Source organism: Oncorhynchus gorbuscha, linkage group LG03, assembly GCF_021184085.1.
Source record: "Oncorhynchus gorbuscha isolate QuinsamMale2020 ecotype Even-year linkage group LG03, OgorEven_v1.0, whole genome shotgun sequence".
In the NCBI taxonomy this organism is placed as follows: domain Eukaryota; kingdom Metazoa; phylum Chordata; class Actinopteri; order Salmoniformes; family Salmonidae; genus Oncorhynchus; species Oncorhynchus gorbuscha.
This window is the reverse complement of record NC_060175.1, coordinates 77448992-77476143: the sequence shown is the minus strand read 5'-3', so window position 1 is coordinate 77476143 and position 27152 is coordinate 77448992. Positions and strand designations below refer to the sequence as shown.

The window sequence follows — 27152 nt, the reverse complement described above, 5'->3', positions numbered from 1 at the left end:
AAATAAAAGTGGTGATCCTAACTGACCTATGCCAGGGAATTTTTACTAGGATTAAATGTCAGGCATTGTGAAAAACTGAGTTTGAATGCATTTGGCTAAGGTGTATGTAAACGTCCGACTTCAACTGTATTTTGGGTTCTGATGGGGTTCGACAGTTGAACTAAGCTCACTAGGCTCATAAGTTATATTCTTCAAGAATCAATGGGTATATCATCCATCATTCATTTTTGTAACAACTAAGGATTCTAGCTTTAAGCAATGGTCTGATCAGTGTGACGACTACTTCTAGCACAATAAGGCTAGCTGGATTAGGTTTCAAATCACATGCTATTAGGCTAGTTTACCAAGTGAGAAAATACACAGGCCAGTGACGGAAGGAAGTCCAGTCAAATGTAATGTACAACTTCTAGCTTTATTTTATTATCAGTACAAATGTATATCGTCAGCAGACAGTATGACTTACAGCACACACCCATACTATGGGGACAGAGCACAATGCATTATCACCACAAGCTCACCCAAGCTGTAGTACAATCAGAGAGAAACGCAGAAAAACCACAGAGAGAAAATGAACAATAATATTAATAATAACAGTTTATTACACTATCCACAGTCCCTCAGGCATCTGACCAGTTGCTGTTTTCACCCCGTCATTATTGAATTAGAATGGAAAACATGACTTGCTTCCAGTTAGAACGTTTTATACAAGGGAGGAGGCAGTCATGTTATCTGTACCTCAACTGGCACACAGTTAAACGCCTAACTCACTGAGCTGGGGGCTAGCTTGGGTTCTCTGACTTAGAACATTATCAAGTGATTGCTCTGAACTTTAAATAAACTACAGGAAATGGTGTTTCTTTTCTCTGCCTGTCAGTAACAATGGGGGTATCAACAACCCTGCCTGCCATTTCAAATAAATTGCTTGAAGGAGAAAAATCAACAATAACACCACAAGGTAACTATTTCTAGATCCATCTAGACAAAAGCAATTTTACAGACACCTTCATTACGTTTCATATACAAGAGGGTCATGCTGTCAGATACTCTTGGTATAAAGATACAGAACAAGAGTGGGTTTATCACATCATTTTGCAATACAGGAAAGCAAAGGTATTTCACAAATCACAACATAATAACAATTATAAAAAAACACTGAAATGAAGAGATTTTGTAAGTAGTCGGAAAGGTGTGCAAGTGAGTCTGCATGAGACTGATTTAGGAATGGACCATTAAGGAGGAGGTAGAGAGGGATGTTGTGATTTGGTCTGATCTGCACACAAGGTGAGGAAGACCTCTGAGGGAAAAAGAGAAAAACGGGGAACCTAACGCCTTAAAGAGTACTTTAAAAGAGAAAACGCCTGATGCTTTTCCAAACGCTCCTCTTTAAACTGACACACTGATCCAAATAGTAGTTATAAATACAAATATAGCTCATATATATCTTAAGGATAAAAAACCCACAAAAAAAAGAGAGGCAGTAGACACCAAAATGTGAAATAGGTCAAAGAAAAGCAGCATCGCCCGGCTGCTTACTGACTTCCAGGTTGCCGTACCACCGCAGTCATGCACAGAAAGGCATGATAGATAGACAACAACAGGAAACAGTGAGAGTGAACACAGCAGAGGACCGGACTGCTTCATAAATGATCTTTCCGAACACGTTTCAGACGCCCCCTCAGGATTCCAATCCTCTCTGACTGAGCATGGGAAAGGGAGAGAAAAAGTGAGAGAGGGAGGGAGGGAGGAAGATGTTTTCTGGGCATGGTGCTTTAGCAGGACACCTCCATGGTCTGTGGCCTGGCCTGTTCAACAGCCGGGCCGGCGGCAGTGGCACCCTCTAGCTGTGTGTGGGTGCGGCTACGGGTGCCCTCCACAGAGCCCATGCTGGAGGCAGAGTGGGTGCGAGAACGCACCAGCCGGGTCATACTGGCCGTGGGCACTACAGACAAGAGAGAAAGAGGAGAGCAATTACAGTAAGAATTCAGGTATGAGGATATTTGCTGTTTATATGTGTAGGAATGTTTTGGGGGAGGGGTAGCTTGCTTTAGGGAATGTGGCTAGGGGTAGGATGCTGGTGATCATACCACAATCATAAATGCATCAACATTCCCAATTCAAGATGGGGTGGTCTGCAGCCCAGGGAGAATAATGAAGTCTAATAACCTAAAGACTCAATAACTTGATCACAATAAATACAGTTTACCTCATGCTAGCTACGCTGCCATTTAGTTAGGATCAAGTAGAATGATAAGCAGGAATACTGGAATCCACACCATATTTCAGAATGTACTGTATGAATATATGCATCTAATTCAAGTGGTTGGGGCCTGAAATGTCTGAGCTGAATCCCTACCCAGTGTTCATTATTCTCCCACAAAGAAAATAGATTGCCTGATCAGGTCGCGTTCCAATTCATTTTTACTGTTGGAGAAAAAATGAATAAATGGGAAAGGCCAATATGAGAATGCAGCATGCACAAGAGATTTGAGGGCCATCTGTGCAGAAGACAAAAAGAAGAAAGCAACAAACAGACAGATGACAACCATTTTACCTGATAAACAGACATACACTCTCTCAAACCACACATTTAGAGACACAAAATAAATCTTACAAAATAATGACAATCTGTCATGCTTCAAATCTTATGGCGCCAAATCAGAAAGACTTGACAGGATGGCTAAAATGTGAGCTGGCAACCAGCGATGGGCAAACAGGGTGGGGAAGGCAGAGCACTGTAGGCGTAGATGGCAGGCCGGCGCAGCCGAGGCTGCTACCTATGGTCCTGGTACCTGATTCGCTGCCCAGGTGGCTGAGCAGTACATGAGGGACTGTTTGCATTAATGGAGAGGGAAGAAATGAAGGCGAGACTGTCAGATTAATGCTCAGTCTTCACAAATGAAGATCAGAAAAGAAACAAATTGTGTCCTCCAGTTTCACCTAGGAGAGATTTGAAGCAGCACCAGGAACAGATCATTCTATCACTGTATCTAATTTTACATTCAGCTAATACCTAACAGTTGTCAAAATAGCTAGGATGTGCCTCTTCCAAGGCTTTCTCGCTGTTCTCTTAAACTAAAGAGAATGCCACCTGTGGCCCTGAGATTCCTGAAAGAGGACTTTTGTACCAAGGTGTGCTCCATGACAACTAGTCAACATTGTCTGGTCCAGTTCAGTTAGCAGAATGTGCCCCCACTGCAATAATTCCCTAATGGGACTGAAGTGTACAGAGCTAAAGTGACCTTTCAAACTCCATTCAAACAGGGGCTCCATCTATTCACACAAACCACTCTCCTGGTAGCCTACTGCGCTTCTTTCAACACAACACTGACCTTCCGGGACAAGCCAACTGACACAAGGTATAGTAGTCTGAATGCTACAGAGTAACAAACCAACAGTATGCTAAAATGTGTTTGGGAAGGCTCGTAATGTACTCATTGCCTTGTCCCTCTACTGTTTCAATGTTTAGGCATTATCAGAAAGGGGAGGTACTTTCTGGAACTTGCCATTGTTTTTCTGGTGTGGGTGAAAAGCCTGAGCATAAAGTGGTGTGTGAGGGGAGAGTTAAGACAGGGAGGAAACCAACCTATTTAAACCTCAGAGAGAGGGTTCACAAGAAAGACAAGAGCAGGGAGAGCCATCAGGCAATGAGTGAAAATAGTTTTTCAAGCCTATACTGTAACCCATTTCATTTTAATTACTAGGATTTGGTATCCAGACTAAGTGAGTTGATATAGTAAGGACCCAGTCTCTTCAAGCAGGAAAGCAAACATTTCCAAGAGGTGGAGGAGTGAGGGAGCGTGTAATAAAGCACCACCTAGTCCCGGGCAAGCCTGGGGAGCTGGGGCCGCTTGGGAGCTGGGGCCAGCCTGGGGAGCTGGGGCCGCTTGGGAGCTGGGGCCAGCCTGGGGAGCTGGGGCCGCTTGGATCGCCTCTCTGTAGTCACATGTTGCAGACAAAACATCCAAGGGTAACTTTCAGAGGGGAGGATTTGGAAGAAGGGAGAAACAAATGTTCCTTCTCAGTGCTGTGCAGTATCAACATGGTTCCCTGTGTAGAGGCCCTGCTGTCCTAACTTTGCTCTCCAGCAGCCCACATGAGTGTCCCTGTGGCAGCAGCACATTTCAGCAGTGGAGGACAACAGGTCAGCCAGGCGGCTCTGGGCTCATGGGAGTTCAGGTCCCCAGGGCAGGGGGCCAGGCCCTGCTGTGTGGCTTGGAGCAGCCTTTAATGAATACACTAATCTGCCACTGAGATTAACATACCTGGAGAAGCAGCCCTCACTGGAAGTGTGAGGACCAGGGTAGAGTGGGTGATGGCAACGGGGAGAGGGGAGTGAGGGCCAGGCGAGGGGTGGTAGGTTATGTAAGTGAGTTTTTTTCTCTCCTCAGAAACCAATAACGTCAAAGGTTTACAAGGGTACAGAGAGGGCTTTCTGATGAAAAGATTCCAGAGAGAGAACAATAATAACTCAGACTATTGTAAGACTCTAATCAAGCAGCTTTCATTATGTAACACCTTCCATTTTCCACTCTGTGAGCTAGCAACTCAAACCTTACTGTGCAATGTTTATATGAACAAAATATAAACATTTTGAAATGCTAAAAAAACAATTCAATCATCTCAGTGATCAAAGAAAGCCAATGGAATTTGGCAAAGTTATAAGATACAGTGCCCATTATGTAAATACAATTCACTCTATGAAAGTGGTCTATACAATATGATTATCATTCAACAAGCCAGACCTGCTCCCAGTAGGCCGAAATTAGGGGTGTCAAATTCAAAATCAGAAGACGGCCATTTTGAAAAAGCACAACGAATTCAAGGGCCAGACTGTTATGTTTGTTTTTATCCCATAAAATGTGCATTGGCCTACAACTACGACACCAAATGGCCAGATCCCGTTTTACTAGAAAAAATATGGCTCTTTATTATGTCCGCTTATAAAGGGCCATATGCTGTATATACCATTTTAACATATTGAAACAAAAAGAGATTATATTTGTCCAGCCTTTCCTGCTATGCTTGCAGATGTGCATAATATGTTGTGACCCTAATCAAAAAGGATGGAATATCTCCAAATAAAAACAGTCTACATGTTTGTCCTCTGCATGGTGTTTTGTTGCAGGTTTAGCTTTTGGGTTATTCATGGTCAAGCTTTAAAAACAAAGTCAGACTACAACATTTTAGTAGCCTAGCTAGGACTGTGACAAGTGTCTGTACACTTTCCCTCCGCTGTACGCTGTAAACGGGACACACGAAAGCAGCATGATTGACATTGAATTCACCGATGTAGGTGCAACAGGTTATTGGACAAAACAATTTCATAAAGTAGATGACTCAACTGTTTTTATACTCATTTATACTAGCTTGTGTGTCCTATTGTCCTTTAGTAGTCATTTATACCCACGTGTAAATCCTTTAACTTACTTTTTGACAATCAAGATGACATTTTCTGTAGGCTACAGCAATGACCCTTTAAAAGTTCAGTCTGGTAGAAGATTAGGTCAGTGCCATTAGTGATAATATGGTAGTGCGCTGGCTGGCTCTGCCGGCGCTTGCTGTGACTTGTAGTGCAGTACAGCGCATCGCGGGAGGTAAGAAAAAGGGCCAAAACTAATTAACAACCCAAATCATTGTGCTGGCCAGATAGAAATGTGTCGCCGGCCAGATTCGGCTCGCAGGCCTCGTGTTTGACACGTGGCCTAAATGAACCACGGCCTTAAATGTGGGCCTGTAAACACCCTCCCTGTCCAGGGCACTGTATCTTAAGACCTGGGGGAACCATTCTCAGGTGTGTTCACAGATCATCACACACACCAAGTGTGTTCAGAGATCCAGCACACCAAGGAGTGTTGAGAGGAGACCATGCAGACCATCATGCTTACTACATGTCATTTATTTACTCAGCATCAAACAACTACTTACACCCGTTGTTAAAAGTCACTGCAAACAGACAGGAAACAAGGTTAGCTTGAGGTTAGTTCCCTGGTCAGTTACGAATAATGGTTTGCATGCTTATACAATAACTGGCTCTCAGTAACCTCAGCCTTGCACATCCACTAAATGTTATTAAGTAGCTAGCTACTGTGGTTCCTCTTTATTCTTAAAGTGCTACAGGAACTCTACATTAGGTGTGAGTCTTAGTTTAGGTCAGAAGTGTGTGTGCGCGTGGGGAGGGCTGTTGCCTGAAAGAGTAGTGTTCTATGGACTATCGTTCAGTTGGACTGAGGACTCAAACTGAGACAGAGGGACTTCAGTAAACATGTCAACAGATTGACACAACCAGACCATGAAGATACACAAATCCAACATGACGCCTGACACTGGAGGACTGAAGTACTGTGAGGAGAGATGATAGAGGAGCAGTACTCACTGTAACCCATTCCCTGGACAAAATATTTGAAGGCCTCCGCGAGTTTACCCGGCTGTAAGACACAAACAGAAAACTGAGCCATTTAAAAAGAAAACTGAATTAAGTAAGAGTTCAAATCAAATGTTATTGGTCACATACACATATTTAGCAGATGTTATTGCAGTTGTAGCAAAATACTTGTGTTCCTAGCTCCAACAGTGCAGTAATATCTAACAAATCACAACAATACACACAAATCTAAAAGTAAAATAATGGAATTAAGAAATATATAAATATTAGGACGAGCAATGTCAGAGTGGCATTGACTAAAATACAGTTGTCTTGGCCATTGAGATTTAGTAGTTTAAACTAAACAAAACTTGTTCATGACTCACCTGGATGACCTGAGGAAGCCCGCCACAGTCTTGCATCTATAGGGAAGTAAAGAGAGAATCAGGAACATGCCCAGAGTGAACAAACTCACAGAGAGGACTGTGCCGTTAGCCAGAACACATTCACTGGCCTACGAACACTTCCAAGAATGCTGAAACTCATCTACACACCATCCAGATCTTGTGCATTACTAAAGAGCAGAACAGCAGGGACCACATTAGGGGCATTTACCACTCCTAGTGCTACAAAGAAACAAATAACTGGACACACCTTAAGAAGGGTTGTTTTGGTTGGATTTAACCTGGAGTTGCATTCGACCTTTATACAAGGGAGAGAGAGAGATGAGACAATGGAAGTTCAGACAGTTTAGAGTCTAGCCCCTCATCTTTAGAAAGGCCAGTATCATCTCTAAAGATACTTTGTATTAGAATTAGATCCCCTGACTCATTCTTTACTGTGTTGCCATGGAGATAGTGGACACCCACCACTGCATCAACAGCAGGGGACGTGTCACCAACCACCAGCAGAGAAGTGCATCTGGATGGAGAGACAGGAGGGACAAACAGAGTCAACACAAAGCAGAGGGGTATAATACAGGATCAATGAGATAGCCAGCTAACTTTAATAAGCAACCAGAAATAACTATAGATTTTCTGGTTCATTAACAGAGCCTTGTTGTTGTTTGTTTAATCAATTAGACCATGCCCATTTCAAGCTTATATAATAAAAATAATAAAAAGCTGTCAAAATATTAAGGCAAGTTAGCTGGTAATTGCCAGCATTTGGCCAACAAAAAAATGAAAAGCCGATAAATAGAATTGTTGCTGGCCAAATTGACCGGGAGATAACGATTAATTAATGATTTTTATTCTTTGATGAAATACGAGTCAATGTGATAACATTTGACAGTCATGCTCATCGGTCCATAGGTTCATTTGGATAACTGAGTGGCACTAAATTGGCGGGTGTGTAGTGTCGTTAGTCGTCATGCAGCTTATTTATGACCAGAGCCCATTGTGAGCGGAATATCCCCTCAACGTCACCTCCTTAGATCGTTGCTGCTGGAGTGAAACCTGCTTTAATATAAGCCCTGTCATTGTGCAACAATTCTAAATGCAATGGCGTGTTAAAAACATAGACAGGATTTAAAAGAGCTAGGCTACCATTTTTATTCCTCAACTGGTAATTGAAGTGCGCCTCCCATTCGCCATGCGAGTCATAATAACCACTTTACAATGTGAGCTGGGGTCAGTATACATTGTGAAAACTGATACGTAATTGTTTGAAACCTGAACGTTTTCCTTCTTATTACGATGTATGTCTTACCTTGCTTCAGAGTAGCCTATAGGCAAAACCCCACCATTCAAACAGGCAATTATTTTATAAAGACTTCCTCAAGGCTATACATCTACCTCTTATCACTCCAGTATCCCTGCACATTGGAAATATGGTATTAAAACGGAACCTGTATATAGCTTCTTACTTCTCCTGTTCTTATTTCTTGTGTGTTTTTGTTCTACCTTATGTTATTGTTAGTACTACATTGATATTGGATTACTGCATTGCTGGGTTTGGAGTTCGCAAGAAAGGAAATTCACTGCACTTGTGCACGTGACATTTAAACTTGAAACTTCACTTCATATTCCATTGAAACCAGCATTTTCCCCTGTTCTATTGGTTTTCATATTTCAACTTTTTTGTTGTTGTCCAGAAGCCAAAGGCACAATCGTAGTCATTTTAACAACCCATCCTAGTTGCTGCATCTCTAGATTTCCCCCCTATTTCTAATTTTCGTCTTGGTCACGTATGGAACGGCTGTTTAGAATGGTGTTTTCCCACAAATTGCATTTTGGAAAATGTTTGAAAAATATATTTTATTGGCTGCCTCATTACAGGAGTTGCATGTTCTGTTAATATGAATGACCATCATTGAAATGTGATTTCTGTCATTCTGAGTACTATAGGTGGACGCCCTAATGGGTTACGCACCCAATGCATATGGGGCCGGTAAATTTCTTGAATGGGCGGTAAATTAAAATCTTCCTGGTCACATTGTCCGGCGCCACATTTTCCTAAAGGAAACCCTGATACAGTTATACACAGTTATAAACCTACTTGAGCGTGTTCACTGTGTCCTCAGTCAGACCAGTGATGGGCCTCTCGATCTCCAAGTCCCGGCGGCTGTCAAACAAATACATCAATCAATCAATTCAACCCAACTACACAGACAGTTCATCTTGGGGTTATATGTACAGTACCTGTTGTAGGAGTTGCAGAAGAGGGCCAGGTTGTCCTGGTTAATATCCTGGGCAATGTGCAGGCGATATGTCTGGGTGATCTCCTGGTTGTCAGACAGCTCATCCTGAGGAGATGGCACAGATAGTTACATCACTGTCAACCACCCACAGTATTCCTCCAGTAGGCTCTGCCCCGGTCCTAGTCTCCCACCATTCAAAACTGCCCCACACTCACGTCACTGAAGTGGTGGGCCATCACTATGTCAACCAGGTTACTAGTCCAGCCGGACATCTGAAACAAGAATAAATAACACGTTTCAAGGTGCCAATCTATTATGGCTCTATGATGAGAAAACAATGCACAGAGTTAGCATTGAAGTGTGCGAGCACGTTCTCACCTTGGAGGCGGCCCAGTCCATCCAGCCCTTTGCACAGGGGTCTACATTGATGAGAACCAGACCTTCAACCAGGGCAGGCTCATTAAGCTGGGAGAGAGAGAGAGAGAAGAGGGGGTTACTTTGATGAGAACCAGACCTTCAACCAGGGCAGGCTCATTAAGCTGGGGGAAGAGAGAGAGAGAGAAGAGGGGGTTACTTTGATGAGAACCAGACCTTCAACCAGGGCAGGCTCATTAAGCTGGGAGAGAGAGAGAGAGAAGAGGGGGTTACTTTGATGAGAACCAGACCTTCAACCAGGGCAGGCTCATTAAGCTGGGGGAAGAGAGAGAAGAGGGGGTTACTTTGATGAGAACCAGACCTTCAACCAGGGCAGGCTCATTAAGCAGGGGGAAGAGAGAGAGGAGGGGTTACTTTGATGAGAACCAGACCTTCAACCAGGGCAGGCTCATTAAGCAGGGGGAAGAGAGAGAGGCGGGGTTACTTTGATGAGAACCAGACCTTCAACCAGGGCAGGCTCATTAAGCAGGGGAGAGTTAGGAGGGGTTACTTTGATGAGAACCAGACCTTCAACCAGGGCAGGCTCATTAAGCTGGGGGAAGAGAGAGAGAGAGAAGAGGGGGTTACTTTGATGAGAACCAGACCTTCAACCAGGGCAGGCTCATTAAGCAGGGGGAAGAGAGAGAGAGAAGAGGGGGTTACTTTGATGAGAACCAGACCTTCAACCAGGGCAGGCTCATTAAGCTGGGGGAAGAGAGAGAGAGGAGGGGGTTACTTTGCTGAGAACCAGATCTTCAACCAGGGCAGGCTCATTAAGCAGGGGAGAGAGAGAGAAAGAGGGGGGTTACTTTGACAGTACACTGACCACACTGTGCTGGGTTGGATAGGAACCCAGGCCCTCCCACTTTATAGCCAGGGCAAGCAGCAAGGTCAACACACACACTTAAATATTCATGTTATATAGCCCAGCACTTGACATATTTCACAGCTCTTAGCAACAAATTAGAGCCACATCATCCCCCACCCAATTACCCAGCATCTAATTCACTTCCACAGATAAGTGAGGACGATGGATAAAACAAACTAGGTGTTAACCCACTTGAGAGCATGTATGAACACATAAATTAAGTGTTATCTTTTCTCCAACTCCTGTTTCTCTCTCCTCCTTCCACATTGAGCCCGATGTTAGCAGGGCTTAAATTAACTATAATTAACACCCCTCTTCAAGTAATCTCTGCTCTTAATGTATTCCTCTCACTCACACCTACCTTCAGAATGCATTATCTCCGCCAAGGCACACTGTGGTGTGCAGTGCATGGTGGGAAATAGGGTCGATGTTAAGCATCAAACAAACATTTGTACAGTAATATACAGTGCCTTCAGAAAGTATTCAGACCCCTTGACTTTTTGCACACTTTGTTGTGTTACAGCCTGAATTTAAAATATATTCAATTCAGATTTTGTGTCACTGGCCTACACACAATACCCCATAATGTCAAAGTGGAATTATGTTTTTAGAATTTTTACTACAAATGAATAAAAAATGAAAAGCTGAAATGTAGTGTAGATTGTTGAGTAAAATATATATTTAGAGAAACTGATTCATCCAAATCTTCTACCTTTTTATAGAGAGATTAAATGAAGCTGGTAATAAGAGCAGGGAGCGTGATGACTCTGCTGGTCAACATGTTGAGATTAGCTGCTGGAGATGGAGGAAGATGGGGAATGAGGTTTAATGGTGTGGTTTTATGGAGAGGTTTAGAAACCACCATCTACTGTGGGGTGAGCAGGAGTGCATGTGGTATGTGGGGGACTAAGACGAATGGTGACTTACAGCCAGTCTGGAAAGGATGTAGGCTCCAGCTCCAACTCCAATCCCAATCACACTGTTCACCCTGGGGAAAGGGAAGAGAACAATATAGGCCTCGACGAAAACTCAATAATAAAGTCATTTTGAAGCTTTCCTAAAAGACAGTGCAAGAGTTAGTTATAGAAACACTGCAGGAGAACTTACTTCAGTTGAGCCATGACAGAGGGCAGCATCTCAGAGAGCTCATCCATGGTAGGGTACTGGTAGCTGGGACGGACATAAAATACCAAAAATAATAATAACATATGAGTCATGATTGTGGTGATACTTTGTCATATTTGAGATGATGTTGAGGACGACGGACTGAGGAGTGAACCGGTCTCTCACCCCGTGGGGAATGGGGGAGCACCCTCCTGCTGTCCAGGGGCGTCCACATGGACCACAGCAAAGTGGGATGTGATCTCCTGCATGTCCTCAAAATTGAACAGGGTGTTGAAACAGGACTTATCTGCAGGGAGGAAGAGACACGGCAAGTTTAAAAGACACCTCATTGAGGCACATACTACTTAATATCTAACAGAAACTGCAACACTGATCGTAATCAACAACAAAAATCCACTGATGCTAAAACACTCTTAGTGTTGTTTTCCATTGAGGCATCCAAGTGTTGGTGCGATCCAGTCTGATCTAGTGGCTCATATCCCCACAGCCAAAGAAGAGGCCTACATTCAACCATCCAGCTTCTTACATCATCTCCAACTGTTGTAATGAGAACATGATATTATATACTGAACAAGAATATAAAGCGCAACATGCGGCAATTTCATTGATTTGACTAAGTTACAGTTCATATGAGGAAATCAGTCAAATTGAAATAAACTCATTCGGCTCCAATCTATCGATTTTACATGACTGAGAATACAGATATGCATCTGTTGTTCAGGTACCTTAAAAAAATTAAATGACAATAATATAATTGGGCCTCACAACGGACCTCAAGAACTCGTCACTGTGTTTTTGTGCATTCAAATTGCCTTCGATAAAATGCAATTGTGTTTGTTGTCCATAGTTTATCCCTGCCCATACCATAACCCTATCGCCACCATGGGGCACTCTGTTGATAACGTTGACATCAGCAAAACGCTCGCCCACACAACGGATTGGATTAGATAACATGTAAACAACAATGGATTATCTTGGCAAAGGAGAAATGCTCACCAACAGGGATGTAAACAAATTTGTGTACAAAATGAGAGAAATAAGCTTTTTGTGCATTTGAACATTTCTGGGATCTTTTATTTCAGCTCATGAAACATGGGACCAACACTTTACATGTTGCGTTTATATTTTTGTTTAGTGTAATTAGGTGTGTTTGGAGAGATTAGCCGAGCTAAGCTTTGAAATAAGAGCCTGTGTCTGTCTGTGTGTGATGCTGTACTCACGGTTGAGTCCAATGTCATGGTAGGTGAGGATGACCGGTCTGTTGCCCTTGGGGCTGCCCCTCATCGTCACATGCAGGACACCATGGGGGGTCTCGATGTCATGCTCCTGGAACACACAAGAGAGCATGGTCTGGGGTGTCTGTGGAGCTCAGAGGAGCCAGCCTTTTAGTGACAGTCATAATAATAATATATGCCATTTAGCAGACGCTTTTATCCAAAGCGACTTACAGTCATGTGTGCATACATTCTACGTATGGGTGGTCCCGGGGATCGAACCCACTACCCTGGCGTTACAAGCGCCATGCTCTACCAACTGAGCTACAGAAGGAGGTGCAGATTTCAGGAAAAACACAATTCATAATTCATATACTGAGTAGGACACTTTCTCAGTGAGGCAAAGTGCCAGTAGTAGACAGAAAATCAATCATTCTCTTAAAGGATGTGCGTTTCATACAGTAGAACTCATTAAAACAGGGTTCTCTTCAGTGGAACAGTCAGCAGGTAGCCTATAGAGCTTTCCGAAAGTATTCACACCCCTTGACATTTTACACATTTTGTTGTGTTACAGCCTGAATTTAAAATGGATTAAATTTAGATTTTGTGTCACTAGCCTACACACAATACTCCATAATACAATTATCTGTAAGGTCCCTCAGTCGATCAGTGAATTTCAAACAAAGATTCAACCACAAAGATCAGGGATGTTTTCCAAAGCCTCGCAACAAAAAACATTTGGCCAAGAAATCAACTATATGTCCTGAATACAAAGAGTTATGTTCGGGGCAAATCCAACAACACACCAGAGTACCACTACATATTTTCAAACATGGCATTAGCTGCATCATATTATGGGTATGCTTGTCATCGACAAGGACTAGTGAGTTTTTTTAGGATAAAAATAAACGGAATAGCCCGAAGCACAGGCAAAGTCCTAGAGGAGAACCTGGTTCAGTCTGATTTCCATCAGATACTGGGAGACAAATTCACCTTTCAGCAGGACAATAACCTAAAACACAAAGTCAAATATACACTGGAGTTGCTTACCAAGACAACATTGAATGTTCCTGAGTGATCTAGTTACAGTTTTGACTTACAAAGCGGTTTGAAAATCTATGGGAAGACTTGAAATGGCTGTCTTTCAATGATTAACAACCAACTCTACAGAGCTTGAAGAATATTTTAAAGAATATGCAAATACTGTACAATCCATGTGTAGAAAGCTCTTACAGACTTACCCAGAAAGACTCACAGCTGTAATCGCTGCCAAAGGTGCTTCTACAAAGTGTTGACTCAGGGGTGTGAATACTTATGTAAATGAGATATTTCTGTATTTCATTCTTCATAAATTTGCAAACATTTGTAAAAACATGTATTCACTTTGGCATTATGGGGTATTGTGTGTAGATGGGTGAGACTATGTAATCCATTTTGAAAATCAGGCTGTAACAACAAAATGTGGAATAAGTCGAAGGGTATGAATACTTTCTGAAGGCACTGATGATCCAGACTGATAATGGAGGCTGGATCATGACCCATAAAGCTGTGGTGACAATGACAATGTGTAAGTGGCTCTGCACCACTCTGCATGCGTGTCCACACTGTTCAGTCTCGCACCACTGCCACACACACACACAGACACACACACAGATGTTGTGTGGATTAAGGAAGCAGGGCCCGCTCCATGTCCTGTCTCACAGATGCACTGCCTGCCACAAGGTAGCCTCCGCTGATGTCTGGTTAATCTAATTATCTAAGGATGGAAATAGCAGTCCGTCCACAGCCCTTAGGCCTGCCTCTAATTCCACATGAATGTCATTTAACGGATCACAACTTCCTCCAGACACACACACACCATCAGCATAACACGATAAATGAAGGCAATACATATAGAGAAACAACCATACTCTAGTAGTAGCCAGGACAAACATATTTTCAATATTTCACTATCATCAGCAAAATCAATAAATCATAGCACATTTTTGGGCTCATTCAGTAGTTTTTACTGAAAGTTGAATCCATTGTTTATTTTTTGTTTATTTTTTATATACCATTTATATTCCTAAAAACATACATTGTAAATGATACTGTTGCTGCTTCCTGTCGTCATTGCTTTTTGGTTTATGGATGAGTGTCAAAACACCAGTTTAAGATTAATAATTAATATACTGAAATAAGTTGTGATATTTTGAAGACTAATACATAAGTTGCTTCTCACACACATTCACCAATATCTACCATGCGATCATAAAGACTGGAATTGATTAGCTTGTTCTACTGTAATCAATAGCGCCTGCAAATGAATCACTCACGTCGATATTATATTGAAATCAATAGAACTGGGACAATAACCGCAGCGACATGTACCGTTTGTGCTCTTCTAACAGACAAACCTCAATGAAATTGGGTTTTCTACATGTGTCTGTCGGGTAAATCAATACATGATAGTAAATGTAGCACATTCACATTCTAACAACAATTCCATCTATTTCTTCCAATTTTAGCCACGGAGAGACTTAACAATGGTCCTAAGGTCAGTTTAACCAGGCACTCTAGACACAGGCTCATGCAGCTGGCTGAACGTTGGACATCCCTACTAGTAGGCTTACTGTTAAGTCAAACTGGTGTTGTGGTTTCAATAACTGTGTGTGTGATGCATGTTTTTGTCTGGTAGCAATAATGGTGTGATGTGTATTTCATAATCTAATACTGTAATAGAAAAGCAGAGACCCAAATATAGGACTGCTAAATATGTGTGCCTGCTTCAGTGTTCAGTTTCCGTTCATTGGTGCAGTTGAAAAGCACAGAGAGGGTGGTTTTGAGGGCCCATACTGCGTCAGATCTCACTGGATGGCTGCCACACAGACGTAGGGGAGATTAGGCTAAACCAGGCTGTTCAGCAGCCTGCTGGCTGCATACACACCCCATGTCTTAAAAAAGCATCAACATATACACACACCCTATGATAATCAGTACATTGGAGAAGGAAGACACACAGATGAGGACAATAACGTCACTCAAATCATAATTCATGGTGTGTGGTTGTTCTCCTCCAGCTGACACCTGGAAGACTGACACTCTACAGTATCTAGGTGCGGAGGAGTAAAAATAGAAGAGACGGTTGAAAGGCCAGGCTGTGTGAAAGGTTGTTCATGTGAGGTGCCTTCAGAGCACACAGCCTAGTCACTGACCAAAGAGGCTCCAGTAGAGGTTGCCACTTCTGTGCCACAACTGTAGTCTAACCTACAAAACAAAAATGTGTTGTGTAGCTTAAAGGCTTTTAACTACCAGATGAAATGGAAGCCTGACGGAAAAAAAGACTGTAAACAAAGCACTCAATGCATTGAAACCAGCAGCATTCTTAAAAATTCTGAAAACAGACATAGGCCTATCTGCCTCATTGTTTGTTTTTGTGTGTTCCTGGCACAAGGTCAAGGGTGTTGTGCACTGCTGATATTTGGCTTGTTGTGACTAAAGAAGAGGGAAGCACTGCAGAGGTTGTCAACAGTGGATGGGTCAGGTGATGGGGAGAGGGGCTCAGCTGCTGCAATTTACCCCCTCTAAATGGCAACAGGAGTAATTTCCTAGTTAAAGTGGAACTGACAGCATTTTACCAACATTAAATCTTATTTTAATCTGTTCATATACACTCCCAGGAGGAATATGACATGTAAAAAATGTGAAATAGTCATTTTCATAAATTCTTATAATGTTTTGGAATTATGTATACTAAGGCCTTTGTGAAAATTCTATAGCAATATAGAGTGGGAAAGCAGCTGTGTGTTTGGACAATTAATAGACACTTGCAAGAAATAAAACATCCTCTCGTCCAGGACCGGAGTCAACGCAGACAGGTGCCCCATTGCCCATTAGAGCTACAGTAGGCCTTTATGCAAATAAGTATTTTGCCACACAGGACTGTAATCATTCACTTTGAACTGGACTGTGTGTTTACAGGCAGTAGGGCCTGCCATCACTCACTTTGAACTGGACTGTGTGTTTACAGGCAGTAGGGCCTGCCATCATTCACTTTGAACTGGACTGTGTGTTTACAGGCAGTAAGGCCTGCCATCACTCACTTTGAACTGGACTGTGTGTTTACAGGCAGTAAGGCCTGCCATCACTCACTTTGAACTGGACTGTGTGTTTACAGGCAGTAGGGCCTGCCATCACTCACTTTGAACTGGACTGTGTGTTTACAGGCAGTAAGGCCTGCCATCACTCACTTTGAACTGGACTGTGTGTTTACAGGCAGTAAGGCCTGCCATCACTCACTTTGAACTGGACTGTGTGTTTACAGGCAGTAAGGCCTGCCATCACTCACTTTGAACTGGACTGTGTGTTTACAGGCAGTAAGGCCTGCCATCACTCACTTTGAACTGGACTGTGTGTTTACAGGCAGTAAGGCCTGCCATCACTCACTTTGAACTGGACTGTGTGTTTACAGGCAGTAGGGCCTGCCATCATTCACTTTGAACTGGACTGTGTGATACCAGGCAGTAGGGTCTGCCATCATTCACTTTGAACTGGACTGTGTGATAACAGGCAGTAGGGTCTGCCATCATTCACTTTGAACTGGACTGTGTGTTTACAGGCAGTTGCAACAGCACGACTTTAGATCATCAGAACGCATTCGCCAAAAATCTAACTTTATTTGACACGCCGAATACAACTGGTGTAGACCTTACTGTAAAATGCTGACTTACAAGCCCTTAACCAACAATGCAGTTAAGAAAATATTTCCAAACTAAAGTGAAAAAAGTATTACTGTAAAATAACAATAACAAGGCTTTATACAAGGGTCAATGTGCAGAGGTACAGGTTAGTCGAGGTCATTTGTACATGTAGGTAGGGGTAAAGTGACTATGCATAGATAATAAACAGCGAGTAGCAGCAGTGTAAAAACAAAGAAGGGGGGGTGGCAGTTGCCATAGCAGGCGGTGATGCAACCAATCAGGATGCTCTCGATGGTCACAAAATACACCTGAATGGATTCTGTAAATACCACGAGTTCTCTTACATTTGGAACTTTACATTCCTATTGATGAAACAACCATGAAAAGGTAGGCTCTCTCTACCTCAAGTATGCACATCAACAACAAGATCAACAACTAATGCTAGCCAGAGCAAGATGAGCTAATATCTAACAAAGGAACATTAGATAAAACCTCATACTTTTTCAGCTAGTTGGCCATCAAAATTGCACTAATAAACAATGGGGAAATGTATCCTCCTCGTCCTTTTGCAGCTTGCTTGCCAAAGCATGCTTGTCCCAACCAAGCACCCAAGCTAACTGGCTAAAGTTGTCTAACTTGCTAGTTACTTCCAGACACAAATGAGAGAATACCTCACTCTGACCATTTTACTCACCCTAGCAGAGCTGGTTAGGCTTTTTACATGTTATCTAGAGCATTCGTGACTGACTATTACTTTTTTTTGCCTATGTTTACTGACACTGTCATATTCAGAGGGTGTTGCTTGTTTGTAAATTCATCAGTTATTCTACACTCAGATGAGAGTACTCTGAAATCGGAGTAGATAGCCAGTGAATTTGCGAATACAAGAGATATGCTAACTGGATAAGTCATTCAAGTTCTTGCTAGCTAACCAAATGATGCCTGCATCTCTAGCTGTGTTTAGCCACCGAAAAACAATTAAGAAAAATTCAGTCACTCCTCCGTTGACATGACATCCTCCTAGCAGCCAGCTAGCTAACTAACGTTACGCTCCGTGTTTTTGGCCTTCTATATAAATACGCTAGCCTATTAGCCACATTATGACAGATTGTGATCATTGCCCTTGCTAGTTTGATCGTATTGACATTCCCAGCCTTAGTTACATTCGTCCGTTTTTGTCCAAAATATTGAGTCATTGAAACGGTGCATCCCAAATGGAGGCAACAAACAATGTACCAGGCCAGCTGTGATTTACCAAGAAATGTATTGGTGAATTACATTAATCATGCATTAAATTGCATCCATCTATTCTGCCAACAATGTTTTAGTGTTCATCACTAAATCTAATTTTAAAACCTCTTATAAAAAGTTGGTTTTGTAGCATAAACTGGGAATTTGTGATTAACTGATATAATGATTGTCTGTTTGATATCTGCAAAGTAGTTAAAATGCTATCAGTTCCACTTTAAAGAAAACACACACGCTGAACACTATTGGTTACCACGACAACAGAGCCCACAGCCACAAAGTCATAATTATGACTAAACACCACCCATTTCTACAATTTTTCTTAAAATGTGATTTTAAACCTAACCCTATGCCTAATCCGAACCTTAAATGAAGACAAAAAAACAAACATTTTGAAGCCAATTCTGACTTTGTGGCTGTGTTAACTAGTTGAAACTAGTTACATATTACAAAATGACACTGTTCCATAATACGGAAAGAAAAGCAACATTGTCATCATATCAGTGGTATTGTTTTAGAGCCACTGAGCTAAATGAGGAAGAAAGGTTCAAGGTTGTCTCAGCAGGGCTCTGATAAACATTCAACAGTCTGCTCTGTGCCAACATTTGGCTACATCCCCCCCGTAACCTGTGGCGACAGAGCGAGACACAGGGAGGAGGAGAGATGGATAACCTGCAAATTATATGGTAGGAGTCTGTTTCTCTCTAAGATTAGAGCTCCAGCCTCCCCAGTCTGGCCTGGCCACAGACAGGAGCACAGACACTGATCCCAGAAGAGGAAGGAACCAGTCTGGTCCAGCCCACACAGTGGCACCAGGCCGTGACTCCACAAGCAAGAAGAGCAGCCATTTAAAAAATAAACCTTGTCCTAGCTGGTGGTTAATTTCTCCTTTCTAAGAGAAATGCTGCACACAAAAACAGTCAGTGGGACTGGAAAACAAACCGTGCCATATTCGATTCCTGTAATTACAGGGAATGCAGAGAAGGAGAGGGCCTTCATCTCAAAGGAGAGATACCTTTCTTCTGTCGTCTAAACCGCACCCCTCCCAGTGCTGAACTCCCACCCTCACCACCATTCATCCACTCCGCCTGCTGGGGTAAACAATGCCTGCAGTGGTACTGGTCCCAAATTTGCGAAGCAGGTTGTTCGTTCCCTCAGTCATACGCTCGCCCACATCGCCACAGTACCTAACACACCTTCACATGCCAGAGCAGAGAAAATCACACACACATACACACACACCCGACAGCTTGCTGTTAGCTTTGTTAGCACACAATCAACAGGCAGGCCACAGGGTGACTGGCATATCAGCAAAACACAACCCCACACACAAACCGACAAAGTCCCACTCACCATTACGTCAATGGTCGAACAAGCAATGGCAATCTGGTTGAGGTCCAGAACGGCTGTCATTTTGTCAGTAGAAGAGAGGAGTGCTGTTGGTCTGTCCCTGTGTTGTCTGAAAAGGGGCGGTGGTGGTGACGCTGGCAGCAGAGCGGAGAGCTGGCTGCAGGAGGGGGGCAGCAGCAGAATGGAGCGCGGAGCCTACAAGGAACGACTGAAATGTTTGGTAGCAGCAGCTGGTCCCACCAAATGAGGGGAGGATAATGCGTGAAAGAGGGAGAGGAGGGAAACTAAAGGAGCGAGCGAGGGAGAGGCACGTGTTAATGGGAGCTAGAGAGAGAGACGTGGAGAAGGTGTAGAGAAAGAAAGAGGGAGGGTGCGTTCCTCGCTGGGTAAGCGCAAAGCTCTCAGGGCCGTCTGGACGCTCAGCAACCCTCTAATTGGACTTAGAAGGTCAGATGGGCTGGTAGGAGGCGGGAGAGGGGTAATGAAGGGTTGAGGAGGGCAGAACGAGTGTCAGGGAAAGGGCGGAGCTCACCAACCCTGACACACATCACCACAGCGTGTCAGAGGAAGAACACAGAAGAGGATCAATAAAATACCTGTGGATTGGCTGACATTGAACATCTGCCTAAACTACCAGGTTTAGGCATACTATGGTAATTACCTCACATACAGTTGAAGTCGGAAATTTACATACACCTTAGCCAAATATATTTAAACTCCGTTTTTCACAATTCATGACATTTTAATTGAAGTAAAAATGGCCTGTTTTAGGTCAGTAAGGATCACCACTTTATTTTAAGAATGTGAAATGTCAGAATAATAGTAGAGAGATTTATTTCAGCTTTTATTTCTTTCATCACATACCCAGTGGGTCAGAAGCTTACATGCACTCAATTAGTATTTGGTAGCATTGCCTTTAAATTGTTTAACTTGGGTCAAACGTTTCAGGTAGCCTTCCACAAGCTTCCCACAATAAATTGTGTGAATCTTGGCCCATCCCTCCTGACAGAGCTGATGTAACTGAGTCAGGTTTGTACGCCTCCTTGCTCGCACACACTTTTTCAGTTCTGCTCACAAATTTTCTATAAGATTGAGGTCAGGGCTTTGTGACGGCCACTCCAATACCTTGACTTTGTTGTCCTTAAGCCATTTTGCCACAACTTTGGAAGTATGCTTGGGGTCATTGTCCATTTGGAAGACCCATTTACGTCCAAGCTTTTACTTCCTGAATGATGTCTTGAGATGTTGCTTCAATATGTCCACATACATTTTCCTCCCTCATGATGCCATCTATTTTGTGAAGTGCACCAGTCCCTCTTGCAGCAAAGCACCCCCCACAACATGATGCTGCCACCCTGATGCTTCACGGTTGGGATGGTGTTCTTCAGCTTGTAAGCATCCCCCTTTTTCATCCAAACATAACGATGGTCATTATGGCCAAACAGTTCTATTTTTGTTTCATCAGACCAGAGGACCTTTCTACAAAAAGTATGATCTTTGTCTCCATGTGCAGTTGCAAACCGTAGTCTGGCTTTTTTATGGAGGTTTTGGAGCATTGGCTTCTTCCTTTCTGAGCAGGCTTTCAGGTTATGTCGCTATTGGACTCATTTTACTGTTGATATACTTTTGTACCTGGTTTCCTCCAGCATCTTCACAAGGTCTTCTGCTGTTGTTCTGGGATTGATTTGCACTTTTCGCGCCAAAATACGTTCATCTCTAGGAGACAGAACGCGTCTCCTTCCTGCGCAATATGACGGCTGCGTGGTCCCATGGTGTTTATACTTGCGTACTATTGTTTGTACAGATAACCGTTGTACCTTCAGGCGTTTGGAAATTGTTCCCAAGGATGAACCAGACTTGTGGAGGTCTTGGCTGATTTATTTAAATGTTCCCATGATGTCAAGCACATAGGCACTTAGTTTGAAGGTAGGCCTTGAAATGCATCCACAGGTACGCCTCCAATTGACTCAAATTATGTCAATTAGCCTATCAGAAGCTTCTAAAGCCATGAAATATGAGTTTTAATGACTCCAACCTAAGTGTATGTAAACTTCCGACTTCAACGGTAGATGTCTAATCCATTCCAATCCATCCAGTTCTTAGACAAATGCCATGTTAGTGGTTGATTTGAGCATGATTGTCAAATCTGCAGTGAACACTAGTTTAGCTGTATGTTCACCCGACACGCATATATAGAAAATGCACTGTACAGCCCCCCTTGAACATAGGTTTTCTTCAACATGTATTTATTTCAGTCAAAAACATGATTGTCTGTGTTTTATATATATTCTAAACACAAGGTTGGAATAATACTGTGAAATTGTGAAAATGATAATACCCTTTGTGTAAGAGCTGTTTGAATAGTTTTGGTGGGCTGGAGTTTGGGCAAGGCGGTAAAGTAGTTAATAGACCAATAAGAACGTTTCAAACCTCTGCCAATAACAGCTAGTTTTCCCCTCCTCACGAAGACCACTCCCAGACAGTCCTAACTAAATTATGGCTTGAAAAATTGCTCTTTCCTAAGAAGCCATTTGTTGCTTGTTTAACATTTTAAATGAAAAAATAAATAAAATATGCATCACACTGAGGTACTTAATTCTAACCCAGAAATTATTTGATAGAGATAATAATGGCTGCATGGGACTTACATATTTAGGCCTATTGAACAGTAGGTAGCATAATGTTTTGCTGAAAGAAAAAAGTTCAAACAATAGCCTAAATTGACACTTGCGCATGTTTTTGTGAAAATGCACTGTACAACTAGGCTACTTTGTCCTTGAACAATTTATTGAACAATTTGATTTTTTCATGAGCATTTAGGCCTATTCATTTGAAAGGCTTATTGAACAGTCAGCCGCCTATAATTTTGCTGAAACTAAACAAAATGTGAAAAAATACATGTACATCTTGTAAGCTGACTGCCTGTATGGGCTAATACCTTACAGCAACATTATAATAATACAAAAATAAATAGGCTTAGAAAATAAACATAACAAAAGTTTTGAAAATCAAAGTACCCACTGTCTAGTTATGAGGCTATAATTGCCTACTCTGTCTTACTTTCTTTTGCAGCCTTGTTGAGAAACAGAATAGCATCCACTGTGCCAGGTTTCAGTTGGTATGCGTCCAGTGAGGCCCTAAAACTTTGGCTTGTGCACTAATGCCAGATAAAAATAATAAAAGAACTTCAATGTAGCCTATAGATATGAATTGCACAAGTATGATATATTAATGGATTTTTTTAATGTATTATTTTCTTTTTATTCAAATATAATATTTCATGAGCCTAAACAAGTACACATTATCCCTTTATTTTTGAAGGCAGGGGCTTTGTTCGAAGCCTGGTTGCCAACTCTGAGGAGCCTGGGCAGGCCTGGGTTTAATCCTCAGTCTGTTCATGGGGAACAGTCTTGTCTGCTCTGCCTCCCAGGCCTGCAGCCCCAGCACAGAGATGGAGGGAGCGTTAGCTTAGCATGAAATGGGGGAATTACCTGCAGATTTGGGACGTTAAAACCTGTTGCGACTCTAGGGGCATTATTTTAATTTTTGGATAAAAAACGTTCCCGTTTTAAACGGGATATTTTGTCACGACAAGATGCTCGACTATGCATATAATTGACAGCTTTGGATAGAAAACACTGACGTTTCCAAAACTGCAAAGATATTGTCTGTGAGTGCAACAGAACTGATGTTACAGGCGAAACCCAGATAAAAATCCAATCAGGAAGTGCCACATTTTTCGAAAGCGCTTCATGCCAATGACTCCTTATATGGCTGTGAATGGGCTATGAATTAGCTTACGCTTTCTACGTATTTCCCAAGGTGTCTACAGCATTGTGACATCTTTTTACGCATTTATGTTGAAGAATAGCCGTAAGGGACCACATTGAGCAAGTGGTCACATGATGGCTCCCGCAGAAAATCTTGCGTAAAGTACTGAGGTAGCCATTATTCCAATCGCTTCTAATGAGAAACCTATTGTCCCGATGGATATATTATCGAATAGATGTGTGAAAAACACCTTGAGGATTGAGTCTAAACAACGTTTGCCATGTTTCTGTCGATATTATGGAGCTAATTTGGAAAAAAGTTTGGCGTTGTAGTGGCCGCATTTTCTGGTCGATTTCTCAGCCAAACGTGAAGAACAAACGGGAGCTATTTCGCCTACAAAAATAATATTTTGGGAAAAAAGGAACATTTGCTATCTAACTGGGAGTCTACTGAGTGAAAACATCCAAAGTTCTTCAAAGGTAAATGATTTAATTTGATTTGCTTTTCTTATTTTCGTGAAAATGTTGCCTTCTGCTAACAGAGCCTAGCATAGCATTATGCAATGACAAAAAACAAAAATTACACAAATGCATGTCTAGCGTTGGCTGTAAAGCACATTTTGAAAATCTGAGATGACAGTGTTATTATCAAAAGGATAAGCTGTGTCTCAATACATTTCATTTGTGATTTTCATGAATAGGAAGATTTATGTCCGCTGCGTTAAGCTAATTAGTTTGAGGCAATGATTACGCTCCCGGATCCGGGTTTGAGAGTCGCTTAAGATGACAATGTCTTTCCCAGCCAGCCAGAACTCCGGACCTTGCTCCCCATCTTTCATGTGCACTCAGTTTCTTTGTCCACACTGTTCTGTATCAGAGGGTAATCCAACCAGCCAGTAGGGCCATCAGTGTTTGTGGCCCATTGTTCCATTATGGCCCATTTTCAATTTGGTGTTTTCAGCAATAAATGTCAGGAGAGCCTACAACATAATGCATTCATTAAAAGGGAAGAATAAACTCTCCTTAATCTCTAGTAGACTTATTAGTAGACTTATTGTGATGGCAGTTTATTTCAGAACCAATTTGCACTAATAGGCTGTGATTTAACCATAGGCTCTCATGGATGATGATATCTTTCACCATCTCCTACACTTTAGAATCTAGTCTAGAGACAAGAAACTAAAGATGGACCCCCCCCACACACACACAGCCCTGTGTCAGAAATAGCTTTGATAACATTAGTACCAAATGGACACACATACACACACACACACACACACACACACACACACACACACACACACACACACACACACACACACACACACACACACACACACACACACACACACACACACACACACACACACACACACACACACACACACACACACACACACACACACACACACCCCTGTGTCAGAAAATAGCTTTGATAACATTAGTACCAAATGGATTGAGGGCAAGATTAGGGCCGATTCAGGTCAGGGAATGCAGCCCAAAACCATATCCCAAACTGGGTCAGTGCCATTTTTGCTACCTAGACCCAACCCTGGGATCCCTGGCTGCCATGGCCACTCTGGTCTGCAGTAGGCTAACCATGCACCACAGCCTTGGAGGCTGGCGAGGACTGATGAACCCCAAATAAGAGCAGGTTCCTGGAGTTAGAACAACCTTAACTCATTGAAGTAAAGTGGCAGTCCTGGAATCACACAACAAATGTCAAATAACTCTTTGTTCAAGTGGAATGTTAATGAACCATGTCAGACTAACTTTGTCTTAAAGACAAAGCTGTACGTACTACCTACTTGACCTGGAAGTTTTTAAGACAAAGGAAATTACCCTGAACATTCTACAACTGTGTAGATCACTAGGCCAGGCTCTGAGCAGACTTGCATCATTGACATTTGATAGCTTCTAAAGCGGAGCTCTAAAAGGTGGGGTTCTTTGAGATGAGCGTACTTCAAGCTTCTTGACAGGAAACACCTGCCTTATAGTGACATTACTGTGAGGGGGAGAGGGTATCTCTGCAAATGAGGGTTCCCTGAGCAACATACAGCCCCCTCTCTGCAGGGTACATGCTTTCTGTGGGAGAGACTAAAACCAGGTGTTTTGTGCAATGCGAGCAAGTTGGTTTCTAGTTTACAATAACTGCTAACTGTCATGATCAGCCAACAAACTGTCAACTCGTTGTGTACAGTACTGAACTATCAGCTCAAAAAGAGACAAGAAAGAGCAACTGCATGCCTGCATAGAAAAATGTCTCTTCAGAAAATTGCAGTTCAGGGCATCAGCCTAAGAGGGCGCTACATACTTACTTATTACCATAAGATAGTGAGTTGTACATTTTCCATATCAACCAAAGTGTTTACACTAACCTGTGCATTCATCTACCCCTCCTCTCCATTACCATAATCTCCTCCCCACCACCCCTGATGGCCGTGTTGGGATATAAATACCCGACCCGCCAAAAATGACTCCTTCACATTAAATCTGTCTCTCGGCGGGCGCCCAACATCTGTCGTAAGGAGTCAGGACCCTGCCCTGTCATCTAGGTCACAGAACACCAGGGGAGACCGCATGACCGACCTATAGGAAAAACACTGAGAGGACATGATAAGGAAGGTTGTCGTCAGCACTGTATACCTTATTTCCAGGCTTTGTGCCAGTCAAAGTGCCCATTGCCATATGCTATATGCTGAAAACAGACAGACCACATGACATGCCAGGGTGACAGGATAGGATGGTGTCAAGCAGTCACATCAATAACATCAACGAGTAGGCTAACCCCGAACACAAACAAACAAAGCCCAAAATTTTGCTTACACATGGCCAGTCAAGGACACCATCATCAAACTAAAGAACACTTGTCATGGTTAAAGCAAAGAAATGTTGAATTTAGCTCTGTCAGCAATACTTAATTATATCAACTGATGGTTTTGCAATTCTATACCCTTGTTCCCTGGGGTTTAGTCAGAGTCTCAAACGTGTGCTAATGATGCCATCTTCTGGAGGCCAATCACTGGTGCTTTGAGGTACACTAATATTACATAATTTCCACTCAATCACTGGACTGGAAAAATATAGCTACTGTGTAGAGGTAAGAGGATTGCCATGACAACCATGCCTTTTTATGTTTTGTGACAGAATGGTGAATGGTGATGCACTGCCTGTTTCCATTATCATAACCACAACTCTGTCTCACCTAACGACAGCCCAGTTGAACCGAATGCTCTCCGGGAGACCCATAGGGCGGCGCACAACTGGCCCAGGGTCGTCCGGGTTAGGGGGGGGCGTTTGACCGGCAGGGATGTCCTTGTCCCATCGCGCACTAGTGACCCCTTGTGGCGGGCCAAGCGCATGCACACTGACATGGTCACCAGGTGTAGTGTTTCCTCCGACACATTGGTTGGCTGGCTTCCGGGTTAAGCGGGCATTGTGTCAAGAAGCAGTGCGGCTTGGTTGGGTCGTGTTATGTAGGA

General features: G+C 42.7%; 1 protein-coding gene across 7 annotated transcripts in view; it reads right to left on the bottom strand.

Annotated features, from left to right (window-relative positions):
• Positions 1-393: 393 nt before the first annotated feature.
• Positions 394-27152, bottom strand: part of LOC124031951 (protein NDRG3-like) — a 63936-nt gene continuing 37177 nt past the window's right edge. For 2 of the 7 annotated variants that reach the window (XM_046343798.1, XM_046343799.1), the window contains exons 4-18: positions 12630-12735; positions 11575-11695; positions 11392-11454; positions 11212-11272; positions 9381-9467; positions 9218-9274; positions 9004-9107; positions 8861-8926; positions 7231-7282; positions 7016-7063; positions 6748-6783; positions 6374-6425; positions 5926-5943; positions 2790-2828; positions 394-1939 (exon numbers count right to left, since the gene is read on the bottom strand). In XM_046343798.1, coding sequence (XP_046199754.1) covers positions 1770-1939; positions 2790-2828; positions 5926-5943; positions 6374-6425; positions 6748-6783; positions 7016-7063; positions 7231-7282; positions 8861-8926; positions 9004-9107; positions 9218-9274; positions 9381-9467; positions 11212-11272; positions 11392-11454; positions 11575-11695; positions 12630-12735 — 1080 coding nt within the window. In that variant the 3' untranslated portion in view covers positions 394-1769. Of the gene's footprint in view, positions 1940-2789; positions 2829-5925; positions 5944-6373; positions 6426-6747; positions 6784-7015; positions 7064-7230; positions 7283-8860; positions 8927-9003; positions 9108-9217; positions 9275-9380; positions 9468-11211; positions 11273-11391; positions 11455-11574; positions 11696-12629; positions 12736-19903; positions 20270-27152 lie in introns of those variants that run through there. The other 5 variants (XM_046343801.1, XM_046343803.1, XM_046343802.1 and 2 more) reach the window with 5 other exon arrangements.